This window comes from Epinephelus lanceolatus, chromosome 18 (assembly GCF_041903045.1).
Source record: "Epinephelus lanceolatus isolate andai-2023 chromosome 18, ASM4190304v1, whole genome shotgun sequence".
NCBI lineage: Eukaryota > Metazoa > Chordata > Actinopteri > Perciformes > Serranidae > Epinephelus > Epinephelus lanceolatus.
In genome coordinates this window covers 18,684,323-18,702,654 of record NC_135751.1, presented here as the reverse complement: position 1 = coordinate 18,702,654, position 18,332 = coordinate 18,684,323, and the positions used below count along the sequence as shown (strand labels likewise).

General features: G+C 40.9%; 1 protein-coding gene across 1 annotated transcript; it reads right to left on the bottom strand.

The window, feature by feature from the left end:
* Positions 1-714: 714 nt before the first annotated feature.
* On the bottom strand, positions 715-17,152 carry galr2b (galanin receptor 2b). The gene is made up of 3 exons (XM_033645569.2): positions 17,012-17,152; positions 11,718-12,100; positions 715-5,386 (listed from the first exon to the last, which is right to left on the bottom strand). The coding sequence occupies exons 2-3, from the start codon at positions 12,089-12,091 to the stop codon at positions 4,624-4,626; spliced, it is 1,137 nt and encodes a 378-aa protein (XP_033501460.1). The 5' UTR covers positions 12,092-12,100; positions 17,012-17,152; the 3' UTR covers positions 715-4,623.
* Between the last annotated feature and the right edge of the window lie 1,180 nt (positions 17,153-18,332).

The following is an 18,332-nucleotide window of genomic DNA, read 5'->3' as shown; positions in this document are numbered from 1 at the left end:
CTACTTATATGACGTTGTCACCAGCAGCGTTTCAAACTGACTTTGTCTAGCAGTCATACCACCACAACAGGTGGCTGTGTTATTAACTAACTATGCTGGTCCATGTATCAGACTGCCACGGCAGGTGCCATCTGGTTGACCGATGCCGTATCATACCCCTGCAAAAGGTGGCTTTTGGTATCGGTGTCTGATGCTAAAATCACTGACAAAGCAGCGGTATTTGAAAACTTTGAATGAGAATAGGCTGGGACACTCGTCAAGTATGAAACCAAAAGTCAATGTTGAGTTATTTTCAGTTACGTACCAACGTAACGTAACATCATCATGTCATCATGTAATTTGTACAATATCATACAAACTGTGTATGAGCATACACTGACTCAGTTCACATTAATCCATATTTTATTTTCCTAACCCAACTGACTCTGAGCGAGAGGCAGAGTACACCCTGGACAGGTCAATTCACAGTTACGGGCAATTTAGAGTCACCAATTAACCTGCATGTCTTTGGAGTGTGGGAGGAAGCTGGAATACCCAGAGAAAACACCACACGGACACAGGGAGAACATGCAAACTCCACATAGAAGGACTCCGCCACCCTGGGGTCCAAACCAGGAACCCTCTCGCTGTGATGCAACAATGCTAACCACTGCAACACCGCCCGTTCACATTTCTGCACATGCTCAGTTGAAAAAAATCTTAACTAAAATCTCACAGCAGAAAATACTTTATTCGGTCATTAAAGTGTGTATGACATTGTGTTCTAAAACATTTTGATAAATATCTATTTAAATATATATTCATAAAATTTACAAGCCGTCACGTTTGTAAAGTCTACATGGTGAAACAGAACGAACAGAGAGATACTTTTTTATATACAATATAAGATGCAAAATCACAGAAAACAAACTGGAGGAAAATTGGTCAGTGCAAAGGAGAATGTTCTGCCTGAAAATGAGTCTCTCAAAAGGAAAATTGCATCTTACACAATCTGAGCAGAACACAGCAAAAACACAGTTTTTTTCTTTTTACAGCTCTGAGGTAGGACACAAGCTTACAGAGAAGGAGAGAGATACTGAGGATCTGCTTTCATCGGAGAAAGAATGGAAACAAACAGTGTAAATGACAATAATCATTTCACAGCTTTTAAATGCACAAAGTACACACCTTTTTAAAATACGCACAACTCTTAAATGCTTAAGTGCACTCATTGATAAACATATTCAAATATATATTTTACACCAAAGAGAAACATGCCAGTAATACAATCATTGTAAAATACAAGTAAAGCAAGAAGATGGGGTGCAAAGAGACTCAAGCCTTCGACCAAGGATGGTTTAATATTTATCAAATATTAATAAAGTTTTAACTAAATGTATATCTCCTCACACCTGTTTTTTTTTTTTTTTTTTTTTTTTTTTAACTTCTTACATCAGAAAATATCCCCCCAAAAATCTGAGATTTCAAATGCCGGTTTACTGAATTTTACTGAATATCATGTTTGCACAAATTTTGTGATAACATACCTTAAGAATTCTAATATATCAGTAATATCTTGACAAAACAGAAGAGCATCTGCATGCAAGATACAAAAGAAATGAAGCAATGAAGAAATATGTTGCTCCAATGAGAAAAGTGACAGCCTAAAAACCAGAATATAGCACTTTTAAAACTGGTCAAAATCAGCATTGAAGACCGCAGTTGGGTTCATGTGAGGAAAAGACCATATAAGAGATTTATATAACAAACCATAAAAGCTACAGTTGAACATGGTGTTGGTTATACTGCAGTGTCATGATGACTTGACTTGACGAGGAGAAGCACCACATCACAGGAGAAGCAAAGGGATGAGACTTTATGAGAAGGACAATGACCCTGAACCTCGTTTGATGTCAAGCGAAGAGCTAACGACTTACATCTTTGGGACCATTTGAAAAGCTGAAACATAACTGTAACTCTGTGAGACGCATTCTTTGCTGCTTTTAAAAAGTGCTGGAGTACTGTGGATTCTCAGATACTGACAAACTCAAATTAATACCAAAGTGCAGGCCATGGTTAAGGCAAATGGTGCAAACAGGAAATACTGAGAACATTTCACTTTGAGTAAATACTTTTCTGACTGAGTGCAGGCTACATATGTTAGTGGAACATTATGGGAAGTAGTGCTTGACAAAAATGATGAAACAAACACATTGTGGACTGTGGACTCACCGTGCACAACTTAAAGATCCAGTGTGAAAGATTTAGGGGATTTAGTGGCATCTAGTGGTGAGGATTGTGGATTGCAACCAGCTGAAACTTCTCCTGGGGTCCGTTTCACAAAGCAGGTTTAGTGAAAACTCAGAGTCTGTTAACCCTGAAATGAGGGAAACTCTGAGTTTTCCGTTTCAAAAAGGGAGGTAACTCAAACCAGAGAAAGAGGAGTAACTCTAGCCTGTTTCAGAGAGAGAGGTAACTTAAGCTCTCGGTCAGTTACCATAGTAACAGACTCTATGAACCTAACCTGGTCGGGACCAGGTTTTTGTCAATGAACCTCGAGTTTCTCTCTGTCTCCGCCCTCTTTCAGAGCCACACACTCCATTTGATTTCCTCATTCATTCAGTCAGCAGGTGAGTTTTGGCGTAGCCTAGTTCTGCCATCTGTCACTTAAAAAAAATCATTTAAAAAATCATAGTCAGTATATTAGAAGTCCATTAGGCACAGTAGGTGGCGACTTTTTTCACTAACATGGCATGTCCTTTTGATAACGATCCCGTGGATGAAGGTGCAGCATTACTGCGCAGAGAATTAAATATTCGTCGGGAGATGGTTATCAGACCACGCATAGATGTTTTAGCATTTCCACACAATTATCTTTTTGAGCGGTACCGTTTCACGTCACAGTCCATCATTTACATACACAACCTAATCCGTCCTTACATTTGCAACATTACCAATCGTAGTCATGCTCTCACATCCCAGCAGATATTGTGTGTTGCGCTGCGTTTCTTTGCAAATGGAAGTTTTTTGTACAATGTCGGAGATGCTGAGCACTTGAGTAAGGCAACTGTGTGCAGGGCGGTCAGAAAAGTGTGCTCGTTTTACGGGCATCTGCCTTCTTTCTGTTGGCTGAGTAGAAGTCTGTGTTAGTTTAAATAGGCTTAATTATTTAACAGAACATGATATAGATGAGAAGACATTTATGTGTGTGAAAACAACATTATGTTGGGGATAAAACAACTGCACAGTCAAACAGCCACTTAATATTTACTTTACAATGTAAAACATGATCAGAATGAGGTACCCCCATGAGATTATGCCGAGGTCTTACCTGTTTGAACAATGTTTTTATATTTCATCCTAAACTGCTGCCAAGTGCGCTTCTCCCCTGCGGGATTGCACCTAAATGAAATAAATTAATAGGCTACCATTCAAGCAGTTTTCCCCTGTAATATTATTGTGATTGCAAAGGACTACATTTAAACTTACGCATTGACCCGAGCAGCAATGTTCTCCCACACCGTCTCCCTCTCTTTTGCAGCTGCAGTGGTGTTGTACTTCTTGCGGTGTGCAAACTCGCTGTATGAGCGCATTAAGATTTCTAATTCTAATGGGGTGAAAAACGCAGCCCTCCTCTTCCCCGTTGCCATGGTGACTCGTCGAATCGGGGCTCCATTTATGCTGGCTTTTTATAGTTGTGGTGCACGCGCTTAACTCCAGGTGAAACTACTCTGAGTTGATTAAACTGATTCAGATCAGCTGTTCTGGAACCGGAAACTCAGAGTTTCCTATCTCAGAGTAGATCAACTCAGAGTTCAGGATTAGACTCAGAGTTTGTTGAACCTGCTTTGTGAAACAGACCCCTGGTTAGAATTCCTTCAGTGTTCAGGAGGTCTTTACCAGGAGCCAATTTATCCACAGAGGTCTCTCGCAGAACAAAGGGACCAGAAAAATAAGTGTTTCTTAGATGCTGTTCAGCCTGTCTGTTACGTGCACCTGCTAATGTGTCACTCAATGTCATGTCACCTTTTTTCTCTGATTGTTTAATGGTTCTTACCTTTTTTCTAATCCTGACGTTCAGGAGGTTTTTTCAGGAGCCAAATTATCTGCAGAGGTCTCCCATCTTCCCAAAACAAATGGACACAGTGATTTAAACCAGTAAAAGCACTGAATAAAGCAGTTTCACATAAACAATTCAGTGCCTCTGCATGTTGCTGAGGAGCTCCTCACTATATGGAAGCCAATGCAAAAACACAAATGGCCCTATCTAGAGCCAGTGTTTGGTTTGTCTGTTCTGGGTTATTGTAGAAACATGGCAGTGCAACATGGTGGACCTCATGAAGGAGGATCTGCTCCCTGTGTAGATATAAATGGCTCATTTTAAGGTACACAACAATTCTTACTTTCAGGTGATCATACAATAAATAAAACAAACTTAAGTATATTCCATTTCTGCCAATATATCCTCCTAAATCCTACACACTAGACCTTTGATACTAAATGTGTAAATATGTTTTATCTCCTCTCCTGTTTGCCACCAAAACTGTAGATGTCATGATGAGAAGTTAACACATTTCTTTCAAATATTAGCTGCAGTATCTAAGGCAATCTGTTCTGTGGCCATCCGCAGAGCTGAGTCAGCTGTCAAGTCTGCCGCTGAAAGGGCAAATTCAGTGTCACCGTGGCTTCTCTTGGCTCTCTGATCGGCCTGTTAATCATCTCACATTCATTCTGTCGCACGTTCTCCTCGTTCATCTGCGACACCTCTGTGGAGCCCGCTTCAAAGCCAGGCACAGTGTTGGCTACATGAACCACATGGACCTTGTTTCTCCCATTTTTACTGAGGATGCAGCTGAACACTTTCTTGAAGCCTTTGCGAAAGTGCTTGGACACCAGAGCGTAGACAATAGGGTTGACGCAGGAGTTGGCGTAAGCCATGCAGTGGGAGAGAAGCCTGAAGGCATACGTGGTCTGATTGAAGGGGAAGTCTCCGTACAGGTAGCACAAGATCACCACGTGGTACGGCAACCAGCAGATGCAGAACAGCACGGTGACGATGATGATCATTTTGGTGACTTTGCGTTTGGCCCTCTTGGATTCTGACATGCCGTCCAGAGGGTCGACAGCCGTCCACAGGTACTTGATGGTTCGAGTGTATGAGAGACTCACGATCAGCACTGGGATGACGTAGCCGAACAGGAAGGTGCACGTGTCCAGCACCTTCCTGTTCTGCTCCTCCCAGCCGGGGATACACACAGTACTGTTGGCGTAATCAATGAGGTCGTAGTAGCTGAGATAAGGACCCGCGAAGACCAGAGACAGACCCCAGATGATCACCATGGCAACCACTGCATTACACGGGGTCCGTAGCTCTCTGGAGCGTAGTGGGTAACGAATGGCGAGATACCTACACAGAGAAAAAAATAATACATTGACATTTGATCCAAACTACTACTACTAGTGAGTGTAATTCTTTATAATTACAGCTTGAATAATAAATAGTGTCTGTTATTGTCCAAACTCCTTCAAAGCCTCAAGAAACTAAAAGAGAGAGAATAAAAGAAAAAAAACTTTGTTGGTTTATTAGATATGTTTGGGGTTCATGTTTTGTTTTGTTTTACTTCCTCTTGGATTGTAAGTTAATTATTGGGCCACTTTACAAATCATAGTACAACCCAATAAAATGTTGCCCTTACATCAGGGGTGTGTTCAGGGAGTTGAGGTGACACAGGCCACCTGCAGTCTAATTGGCCTCCCCGTCCCATAGAAGTTGTGAAGTTAAAAAGTTAAAAAAAAAAAAAGCTTACAAGCTTATTTATTTTCATTTCATTGGTACTTTATATTGTGACTGTATTTTTGAACGTGCATGTTTTTTTGTATGTACCCTACTGTTTGGAGCTGAGGACTTAATTGATAAAGTTCTATATTACATTTGCATGGTGCCACTCTGTTGTACTGTAATTGGTCGACTAATGTTGGCATTATATGTTAATACAAATCACGAATACATTACATTTGTACGTTTCATACGTGTCATATTAACGCTTCTACAGAGATGTAATTCTGATGATGTGTATATGAGCTGACTTAGTCATCAGGAGATGGAGCAGTTGTTGGGACACCAAGACAAAACAGGAGTCAAGCTGCAGACCACTGTTCAAGACCAGCACACAGCACCAGTTGTTTTAGCGCCTCATCGTTAGCATTTCCAGTGTCAATTGTGCCACCAAAGATGAGTGGTTTTTAGCAAGCCACCCCTGCATTTCCAGTGCCTAAAACATGTTTTTTTTTTGTTGCTAGTTGTCATTGTGTTTTCAGCTGCGTTTGTGCCAAGAAATGTGAGTGTTTTTTAGTGAGCTGTTGTTAAGTTTCCAGTTGTGTTTGTGCCACCAAACATGTACTTTTAGCAAGCTGTCACTGCATTTTCAGCAGCATTTCTACCACCAAACCACCTGTTTAAGTGAGTCATTGCTGTGTTTTCAGGTGCAATTGTGGCACTTAGCATGGGTGTTTTTTAGTCATCGCTGCGTCTCAAGCGGTGACTGTGCCACAGAATGTAAGTGTTTCTAAGCAAGTTGCTGTGTTTTCAGCAGTGTTTGTGCCATTAAACATGAGTGTTTTTTCGCAAGCTGTTAAGTTTCCAGTTGTAAAACTGAATGTGGGTGATTTTTATTGAGTCATCATTGTGTTCCCAGTAGAATTTTTTCCACCAAACTTGTATGTGTTTTAGTGAGTCATCGCCGTGTTTCCAGCTGCAACTGTGGCGCTGAACGTTGGTGTTTTTTAGAGAGCTATTGCTGCATTTCCAGTAGCATTTCTGCCACCAAACATGGGTGTGTTATAGCAACCTGCCACTGCATTTCCAGTGGCGAACATGTGTGTTTCAGTGAGTTGTCGTTGTTTTTCCAGCAGCAACTGTAGCACTGAACATGGGTGCTTTTTAGTGCATTGTCACTGCAGTTCCAGTGGCGTTTGTACCACCAAGTGATTTTTAGCAAGCTCTGTTGTCAAGTTTCCAGTGACATTCGCACCACCAAACATTGGTGTATTTTAGCAAGCTGCCGCTGCATTTCCAGCAGCATTTCTGCCACCGAACATGTGTGTTTTACTGAGTTGTCGTTGTGTTTCCAGCAGCAGTTGTGGCAATGAATGTGAGTGTTTTTTAGTGATCTTTTACCATAACCAAGTGGTTTTTGTGTCCACACTTAACCTCATGTTAACCACAACTAGGAAATTGTAATGTTAGTAATTAAAAGCAAATAGTGGAGACAGAAATGGTAAATCGATTCTGTTCTGATGTTTGCGTATGTGTGTGTATGTGTGTGTGCGCATGAACTTCATGTCACCCCTGCATAAATCAGTGCCCTACTTGGGCCTTACATGCCAACAGATAGTCCTACAAAAAAACAAAATAATTGAAGCTGAAAGGTTTTTCATTGTGTCCACTCTCAGAACTTAATTTATGATAAATGACACTGAGAGTCAAAGTTAAATCTAGTATTTACACTTCAGTTGTGAATCACCTGGCGTATCATAAATTTGATTTAGAGTCAGATAAAGAGAACACTGCATGTGCAAAGAGGACCTGAAAATTGATTTTGGTTTACCTCACCAGTAGTTTGTTTATATGAATCCACCAAGGATGAGGCTGCCACCTCCACACTCACTGTTAGGAGCATAGTAGCTCACACTGAGGCTGCGTTGGATGATAATCATTCACACTACAGACATTTGTGGGTTTGATTGAATAAAAAACACCTCAGGGAAATATGTGAAACTGGCTGTTATGTCCACAGAAAGGTTTTTTTTGTAGGATTTTCAATAGGATCTGAACGTGCAGTCATCGCTTGGTAAAACCATGACAACAACAGCACAGAACGTGACTGTGCCTTGTGCTGTGTTTTTGATGTTGCAGAGCAGGTAGGCGATAAAGGAACAAATCCCACCTCACATCATGGGCCATCACAAAAAAATAGCTTAATGTTTTCATAGCACAGACCTCTCTCAATAATGTGACACCACGCTGCTTTTCACGATTGTTGCTGAAGTCTTTGCATCATCCTCACCTGGTTTGTTCCTCTTTGAACACGTAAAGCTATATTCTCCATATTCATCATGCTGCTTTGTGAGTTCATGTCCTCTAAGGGACACGGAGTATATGAGGATACCACAGCTTCTTTTTCCCCGAGGCAGGGATTCTGGGTAAAGCTGCAAATCCATGTCCTCCCAGCTGCATTTACAGGACACTTCAGCCAGCTCTCAAGAATCAGAAACAACAGCCTCTCTGCTCTTTGAAACCTCACTGAAATAGGGCCAAAGACACTTAGCATTCAATATGAGAGGGAAAAAGCAGATACCTTGAACCTACTTGTCACATATGGAGGCTTAGTGTCTTGGATAAGTGCACATACTCAGACATTACTCTGCAACACATGAGCAGTCTGTTAATGTCTGACAAGATGCTTTGTTTTTCCTGATTTTGAGTGTTTTGCTGAACCTGAGACCAATTAAAATGTTTACCAAAAAAAGTAGACCTGGAAACATCTGTTTACCAAAATACAGAATCACCACATTTACTGTGAAATGAAAGCGTGGCTGAATTTCAAAGTATCTCCTACTTTAAAATTCAATTCAATTAAAATTCAGCAGCTCACAGATGTTGTTTTATCTCCCAAACACTGATCATATTGGATTTTTGCTCCAATATAGACATAAACTGCTACGTACATAATGTATAACTGCAGCTGCAGCATCCCTATATAGATTTTTTTTTTCAGTTTTTAGACGCTAGAAGCTTGAATAACTCTGCATCATATTATCCAGTGCTGTTTTTGTTATGTACTTAAGTATGTGTGCAAATCAACTCCCTGATTAGAGGCAATGCTGCCAAATTGTTATGTTTTGTATTGAATCATTTTCACATGGGATATTTCTTTGGCATAAAATCACAGTAAACGTACGATCTGCCTGTGGGTAGCTCACTGCAGCAGCAAACACTTTCCATTAAAGGACTGAGTGTGTGTGTGTGTGCTGCTGTTCATTCAGGCTGAACTGTGATTTAATTCCTGCTGGGGATTCTTGGTTTAAAGTGTAACTGTAAGCTGCTACCTTTTCTTTACTTGTTACACAGGAACCAAGGAGGAAAACAGCAGAAAGCCATTAACATCCTGACTCCAGCGTCCCTGCTCTTTTCCAGACTGAGGAGGAAGCATCTGGCTGCAAAAATCTATTGAATCCTCTAAAGTGTAAACACAGCCAGTGTGAGCAGAGGGTGTCTGCTGCAGAGGGCAGCTGAACACAGACTCTGTCCATATTGACTGAGATGACAATGTTGCCCAACAACTATAATGATGGCTTGGAGCTTATTTTCAGCCAGGGATGATGCATGATTCTCTCATAAGATGGTCAATTACAGGTGATTTAAGGTATTATGGGTCTTTGACTAATTCTTTTAATGTGCACCTCCGGGCTCTCGCTGTTCTTGGTGTTCCCTTAGTTGCTTTTATCTTCAGATGAGAAAAATAACCTTTGTGATGAATTAAATGTAAATTAAATTTTCCCTCAGGACACTTGACACTTAGCACCCCGTGTACATTTCTGATGGAAGTAAAGTAAAGCAAAAGCGATGAGAGAAGTGATAACTACTGCTGATTCTGATAATCGACTAATAATTTATACCATTTGGGCAAAAATGTCAAACATCCTCTGGTTCAGGCTCCTCAAATACATATGATCATTGACTATGTTCACATGGACACCAATATTTCACTATCATTCAAAATATGACAGTATTATAAATGTAATACAGTTCATATAAGCAGCATATTCTGTTTGGATATTCAAAATTAGGCTTTTTTCAGAATGTGGCATTTTCTGATGAAGACATATGGGATATGTCAGTATTATTTGGGTTTTAAGAGCGTTGTTTGGACATGTATACAGCACATTGGCATTCTGAATCTTAATTAGGGTTTTTGCCAAAGTTTGACACACATGGCCTCTTGCCTATTTATGGTCAGCTCTGTGCGTTGTCATGGATACATTGTACATAAAACTTGCCAACAGTTTGAAGGCTGTAGGGAAGAGATGCATGCCCAAAAGAAAACCCATTGTGCAGAAGGAGAAACACACCTACTTTTAAACATTATGAAAGGCTTGGTTTTTGGATCTGAGAAACTATCGCAAAACCGACCTTTTCAATAAGGTGGTTAAAGGAATGAAAGAGGGAGGCTGAGCTTGCACGGTTGAACAAGTCCGCCAATGGTGGAAACCACTGGAAGAGTCAGTTTTTGATGCAAAGAAGCACATTGGCACAAGCGGTTCCAGCTGTTTCACTTTTCCGTATTTTGACGTGACTGACATGACTGACAACAGTAAATACCCACTGTGTGAATTTTGAAGCCTTTGGCCCTGGTCACACAGAAAGCGTTATGCAGATTGCAAAACGCGAGGCGCCGCACTGCCTTTTTTTAAATGAATGCCACTAGTGAAAGAAAAAAATTGCTTGCTGCGCCTTTGTTGTTGCCAGGCAGCCAGACTCACCTCCTCATTCTACCCTTTCCATTTAATCAATCTACCGATTGTTTATTTATTTTAATTATTTGACATCAGTCAGTATCTAGTTACTAAAATGTTCAGGCAGAGGGTACTTGCTGTAGCTCTGGTTGAGGGTGAGAGGCTGTCAGTAAATAGTTTGTTGGGCACATGGAAACAGAGATCTGTGTGGGTACATGAGACCCTTAAAAAGAGGGTGGATCATGGGGAGTACCACCAGTTGGTCCAGGAGCTTCTCCTTGATGATGGCCGTTCCCTGGCACATTTTAGAATGACTCAGGGGCAGTTTGAAAACCTGCTGTCTATCGTCGGGCCGTATAGCTCTGGGTATCAAGCAACAGCTACCACCAGTTTCTCCTCCCTTGTTTACAACTGTAAACTTGTTTTTGTGACCACCACAGAAGGTCTGGCACTCAAGTTATCCGATTGGTCAATGGGAAAAAAGATGACAAAGGAAGACATGATGTGGGGCATTTTCCCACTTTGAGTTGAAATTTTTTCAACTGGAGGAGTTACAAAAAGGTGCTTCACAAAAGTGGTGTTAATTTGTTAAGATTACCCTGCTGAACAAAATATGTATCATAAACTTTGCAAACTTTGCCACACAGCTTATTTTCTGCAATATGCCAAGATTAAATGGAAAAATCCCATCAGCTTTTTGACGTGGAAACCAGGGTGCTAACATTTGCGTCAGTCTACAAAAAAAACGTCATCCATGCAGTACTCTATTGTTGATCTGGGTTTTGGACAGCTGGCCAAACAAAACATCCAATTTGAAGATGGCCCCTTGGGCTCTGAGAATTTCCGATTGTGTAACATTGTAACAGTCTAAACAATTCATTGGTTAATTACAACACAGACAAACAGACTCATTTATAATGGCAATAATCATTAGTGTAGTTGCAGCTCTAGCAGCCACAGCTTTATGCAGCAGAAAGTGAAAAGAGACCTTCATTTTGAAAAGCAGTGCTAACAACATCAAAAATCATCCCCCCCTGTTCTCTCATTTGTTTACAACAATTATTTCAAGTTAATTTGAAAAGTGTTAATGGATGTTTAAAATGTCACACATGAGCCTGGTAGTCGGAAATTATTTTTTAGAACGGGAAGTATTTGCTGTGTTGTATAACATGCTGTAGTGCTTAAATGTCTCTTCTGGGATCAACAGATAATTATCCTCGTACCTGTCAACAGAGACAGCAGCGAGTGTGAAGCTGCTGGCGTACATGGTGAGGTTGATGAAGAAGTGGACCACTTTGCACATGAAGGAGCCGAACACCCAGCCCTCCAGAGAGTAGATAGTGGCTTGGAAAGGAACGCAGAAGATGATGAAGAAGAAGTCGGCCACGCTCAGGTTGAGAATGAACAGATTGGTTGTGTTGTATCCCACCTGCCCGCTCCGCAGAAGCACAGCGAGCACCAGGCTGTTGCCGATGGTGCCCAGCAGGAAGATGAGGGAGAAGACCACCGACACAATCACGCTGGTGGGGTTCAGCTGGTAGCTCTCAGATACATTCGCCTGCCCTCCTGGCTTGGTGAAATCCTCAAAGTCAGACATTTTGCAAGTCTGAAACAGGAAAAGGAAGGAGATACATCTGTCAAGCAAATTACAGTCACCCTAGAGCTTTTGATTGTTTTATCTCTTCTGGGTGTGTATTTAAAATCACAACACTCATGCACTAGTGCTCAATATTAATACGATGTCAAAGGCACTCACTGAGATGGGAGTTTAATGATGAGTTAGTCTTTGCAACTTTTTAAAGTATACTCAAAAAGATGACAAGCCTGCATGCACCAGAAGATTTCTTTATCCAATTAATCCCCAGTCGAGTCATGTCACACATATTAATGATACGAGAATGAGAGATTGTTTTTAATTTGCTGGTGACATATTGTCAGATGTGTCCGGGGAATATTTATGTAGTTTAATTAAAAGTGAGGGTGCGATGCAATTCAGTTTAAATGAGAAAATGCAAGATTAATTAAAATGGAAATGCTAAATTCACACTTTTTATCACACCATTTATTTATTTATATATTTGTTTCTTGGTAAGGATTGCTGCCACAGTCCAACGTAACCTTATACAGTGGTTCTTATGTTATCATACAAAAAGTTATGCACGTGGTTTGTACCATATCGAATAAATTAGCGCCATGATATCTAATGAATGAGCAACCCTGCCAGTTACATTAAGGAAAAGAATAATGGTTGGAAGCTGCCACATTGTGAACTTAATGTGAGAGTGTGATTCAGTTTTGCCACAGCCATAGCCACAGCACTGGGAAGGTCTGGAAGCAACATTATTTTTCTGCTATAGGGGAAAAATGCTCTGGCTTGTTTGTAATTCTGTGAACCAATCGCACTTGTCTTGGGCAAGGTGCAGCAATGATGAGCAACTGTGCCCTTGCAAAATTTCATTAGAGGGGAAATTGTTTTGGTGGAACATATGCACATAAGGAGGTGAGTGCTCTCATCAAAATTCTCCACAAAGGAAATACAAACAACAACAACAGATGTTTGTTGATTGTGATTCAACTTTTACCGATAAAAAAGACAGATATAATTTGATAATCGGTGCCCCAGAGGTAAAGCCTTAGCTATGGAGGAACTCACTGGACCCATGAAAACCAAAGATGATTGGCTCTTGCAAATCATTATTGTGACGATATCACAGAAGCTTCGGTAAAGTGAAGCAGGATCGGTAAATTGGTGAACTGAACTAAACTGTCTGTGTCAGCAAACAGATCAGCATCAAGAGTCTGGGCTTTTTCAAGGTCGGTTCACAAGTTGTTTCATTTGTCGATCTTAACAACAATTAACTGAAAGAAGAACCAAGCTGGCCTGCCTTATTGCCTGATCTGAATAGTTGTCAAAATTCGGCATTTTCAGCGTGTAGGTTGATAGCTTGGAGGTTGTTGCTGATGGCTATAGTCTCCATCAGGTGAGTCAGTCTAAACGTGACGTGAGGTGACGTGACATAAAATAACATTAAATTTTAGTTTCACACAGGACATGAACCCAAGCCTCCTAATGAAAGTCCTGTGTTTGTTTGACCCACCCATCAAGCCAAAGACATCTACACCAGAGTCCTGCATGGGTCCAGTTTTCAAGATCCGCCCCGACCCGACCCAGGGAAGTACAAACCCGCACCCGAACCGCAAACCTGCGCATCAGGCCAATAAGTACCGCAACCCGGTCTGACCCGTTGAACCACGACCCGCAGCCCGACCCGTAACCCGGATTTAAAGTAATCATTTTGGGTCATATTGGCTGAATATTGAACAGCATATCGTCACAGTTAAGGTGCCAGTAAGTAAACAACAACCTGAATGAAGCAGCTCTCACAATAAAAACCTGACTTCAGCTCCATCATCAACCCTCTGTGTTCTTCTCCCATACGAGTGTAAAAGCACTCGTTTGTTACGTTTAATGCTTTTAAACTTTTAATCTATGTAAAGGAACTTTACATGTGTAATAATAGACTTACTTTCTGTCCAGAGCGACGTTCAGCAGTTACGAGCCGTCACGTTTTTAGAATCCATCGAGGAGAGAAGTAATCCACACTTACACAAATTATAGTGCATTACTTTTGGTAGTTTTGAGTACAAACAGTGAATGAGAGCAGCCTGCACAGGCGCACAGAGAGAAACGAGGGTCACCTTTAAAGTGGAGATTAAATGCATTTCTGTCATTATCATGTCCCACACCGCAGAGATTTGTTGGCTTCAAGCAAAGGTTTTCAGGTCAGTGGACGTAGACACTTAAAGTCAGCAATTCACCTCCTCTCCTCTCTAATCCAAGGAATTGTGTCTTAAACCCAGAGCGGTCTGAGTGCTGTGGTTGGTTTCATTCACTCTGTGAAAAGATGAGGAGCAGGAGCCTTTCTCAGCTGGGGGACCTTTGATTTCAGCCAAAAACACATCATCTGTTCACAGTGAGCAGTGATTTATACCTTTCAATTTTTTTTTTTACCAGTAATAACGTCGCAGCAGAGCCTCTGACGTGTTGTGGTATCGTAAAAGTGACGTCTCCAGTGGCGTCAGCGTGCGATCTCAGGTTGGCAAGTGGTGTAAAATTGAGGCTTTAAAATGAGGAGGTGCTCTTGACAGTGAAGATGATGAGCTACAGTGAAGAGAATCACACACGAGCATGATGTTTCCAAATATTTAATTTAATCCCATCTGTCCACCAAAGAGGTTTGTTCTGAATGAAATGTTTCCCTATTTATAATGAGCAGCTGAGACTGCAAACCCTGTGTGTTTGCTTATATTCCACATTTTTCAGTGTATCAATGGATTTTTTTGTTAGGAATTGGTTGATAATCATGAAACTGAACCATATTCCATTCATGAAATGACATGATAGGACCATTTAGTAGTATATAAACACAATTTCTAGGAGACAGGGTTGATCAGTTGGCTTGGACTGGACGTTAAGAATCATAAAAAGCACATTGTTACTGCTTTTGCACACCCCATTCAAAAGACTGTTCTTAGAATTTGAACTGGTTATTTTCTGAACTCTTGCACAACTGAAATCACAATGCCAGCTGCCATTCAGAAGCTTTGGCGATAATGATGGGTTGGAAAAAGGGGCAGCGATCTGTTTCAAGCGTGTTTTAATCAGCTCTTCATTCTGAATTCTGAAAAAAAGAAGAATGAATTCTCATTTTTCTGCCATGCAGACTTCAAAACAACACTCGTTGGCTATTGTATTGTCACATATATCAAAAGAGCTTCATGTTACATCATCTTGAAATGGTGCATTTAAAAATGGCACTTATATCAGAGCCTTTTCGTGTGGAAACAAAACCCAAATTGAGCAGCAGTAAGGCAAGGCAAGACAGATTTATCTATAGAGCACATTTCATCACAAAGAAACTCAATGTGCGTGAGCATAGAGTGCGCATCAAACCCACAGAATTTCATCCAATGCTGTTATGTTCCTGATTATCACCACAGAATTTGTGTTGTGCTTGCAATTTTCTGTCATGAAAAAAGGAAGTAACTCACATATTTGAAAACACCACGCTATGCCAAGCGCAGGCTACAACCATCACAGATTTTTTTTACCACCAAGCAGAAGAAGCAAAAATGTTTTTTCAAAGGATCACCCTGGAGCAAGAACGTAGCCTGATCTGAATTGGACTGAAGAAGCATGAATAAAGGTTGCTCATTATCCCTGAATTAACACATTCCCTTTTTATATGAAATGCGTGCCGCATGATTAATTAATGCCCCATCACATACTGTATGTATGGCAGCACAAATGTGAATATGAATTTCATGGAGCTGAAATAGCAGTACAGTGCAGCAAAGCAACTTGTAGATGGCCAGATTAGATTTTATTTCGGGATCTGTTTTGGCAGAGATTACGAAGAAATCAATCACAGAAATGTCTTTTTACGACAATAAAGCAATATCACAGAGAATGAAAACTCTGTAAATATAAACCATTAAAAATGTATAATGTTGTGACAGTATTTTAAGTCATCCTCGAGCTTTCATACTTCCGTCCCTCAAATCTCAGTAATAACCAGGCTAAAATAAATTATTAAACATTATTAAACTTTATACATCCTTTGAGTATAAACTGCTGCCAGTCTATCTGCATAATCAGAATCGTGACCGAGAGCAAAATGAAGAGGATACACTGATCACAGCTGATGGCACATAAATGACACTCTAAAGCGGTGATAGTAAGAATATATTCTTATTAACCTTATAAAGAGACAGGGTTATAGCATCAGCTGGTGGATGCTGCAGAGGAATTTTCCTCACAGTTCTGTCAATGCCTGACTTCAGCATCCTCTTTTATGGTGTGGCTGGTTCCCCGTTCTTCACACTGGGGAAAACATTCTGGATTGATATTACATTTCCGACTGCAGTGGGATATCAGAGCTACGACTCGAGCCCGAACATGTGCGAGAGTCTCAGGGGGGATCAGCGCAAACAGGGATAGACATACAGGAGCTTTATGAGGCGTTAATAGAGCGTGTGGGACCTGACAGGTTGTGGAAGACTTTGGCAGAGCTCAGCGTGACAGTTGTGAGGGCACAATTAGAGTTTCTGGAAATGAAACAATGACTAATGAAAACAGCTGAGCCAGAGAGGAGGAGGAGGGTGATGGGGATGTAGCACAGCCTTAACCAGACTCTGGGAGAACATCTTCATTGTCACAGCAGAGGCTCAGCATTAAAAAATGATGTGCAGGCACAGATAAGAGAGCAGTATCTCTTTGTTTCAGTAAGCAACAGAGCTAGAATAGACACAAAGCTTCTTCTGACAGGTGTTAACACAGATTTAAAACCAAACTTTAGATATCAGCTGCAGCTTTAAACATTTGTATTCAAATGATTAAAAGGAAAATGCTAATTCTGTGTGATGAATTTGAATTGCACATGCTCTTCCCAACATTTCTGTGCCACACAAGCAGAATCAGCATGCAGATCAGGCAGATGCAGTGGGATAAACCTACCAGGCTGATGATGGGTGGACGGTATCCAAAGCTTCCGCTCAGATTAGGAACAAGACTCCCAGCAGACCTACTCCGTTACGATGCTCATACTCTTTACACTGAAGCCTCTGTTCTACCGGTGTACATCGCTATCTGCCTGTGTTGTTGGTATCTTACTCTTTCTCTGCCTCTCCCTCCCCTCCTCAACCCCCACCTCCCTGGTGAGGACTCCTCCTCCACATTCACTTTAATGTTCTCTCCTCACTGCAGAAAAGGATTGCAGAGCGAAGGTATGGGGGGGAGGCTGCAGCGCCTGTTCACAATCAGTGCACAATCAGGAGGTTCCCTGACATAAAACCCCAAAGCAACACTGATTGTTGCATGTGCATCCAAATCAGCCTGTCTTCAAATGAGGCAGTGACCTTTGTATTAGCATTAATTCTTTCCCATGGCTTGTTATGTATTGAGTGACACCATTGCCTGCTGAGAGAGAGCACAGTTCAATCCAGGGACACTGGAAAAATTAAATTGTCTGTGTTGGTCATTGTTGGAGCTTTAATTTGTGGGTAATTGGTGGCCAGCATTTCCAAACATGTTTTCTTATTTGCTTATTTAATACATCCTCAACTAACTTTTAGGATCAGATGAGTCACTTCAGGGATTTGATGAATGTATTAAAACTAATATCCATAGTTACATGTGAGATGTCAACAGTATACAGAGCTGGTTTGGGTAATGTTCAAGCTAAAATTTCAAGGAGCCCCACATTCTTTTGCTTATTTTCTGTCTTATATATGATGTTCATATTAAATGTGGCCAAAGTTTCAAATAATGAGGTAGTCTAAATGTGTGTAACAGTAATCCCTGTAAGCAACAAACTCATGCTTCAGACCATTCTGAATACTCTGTTTCCAACTTTTTTTTTTCCTCTTATGAGACAAACTGACGTCAGAAAAAGAGTGAAAATCTTGTGTCGGGTGCTCGGGGAGAACGGGAAACAACAGGATTGACAGGAAGGCAAACCAGGCAATCCGGAAAAACATATAGAAAATCGTGGAAGGAAATATTAATAAGCCTTTGTTGTATTGGTTATATCATTAAAACTGCAGGTTGTCATCAGGGCTATCAGACGACCTGCAGTGGTTGAAACATGTTGGCTCTTAATGATTTAACCACTACAATAAAGGCTTTTTGATATTTCCTTCCTGCCTGGATTGCCTTCCTGTCAATACAAGCTGAAATCAGTTTGTGACAAATTTCTTTATATGGTCATCTGTTCCAGGCACACTAATGCAATTATTTACAGTACGACTGCTACGTGTGGCTACATGCTAACATCAGG

What these genes read in the sequence shown, in the direction of transcription:
- galr2b (XM_033645569.2), bottom strand. Translation starts at nt 12,091, where the DNA reads ATGTCTGACTTTGAGGATTTCACCAAGCCAGGAGGGCAGGCGAATGTA. An exon ending in GCTGCTGTCTCTGTTGACAG is followed by an intron (nt 5,387 to 11,717) that starts GTACGAGGATAA and finishes TTCTCTGTGTAG; the next exon opens with GTATCTCGCCATTCGTTACC.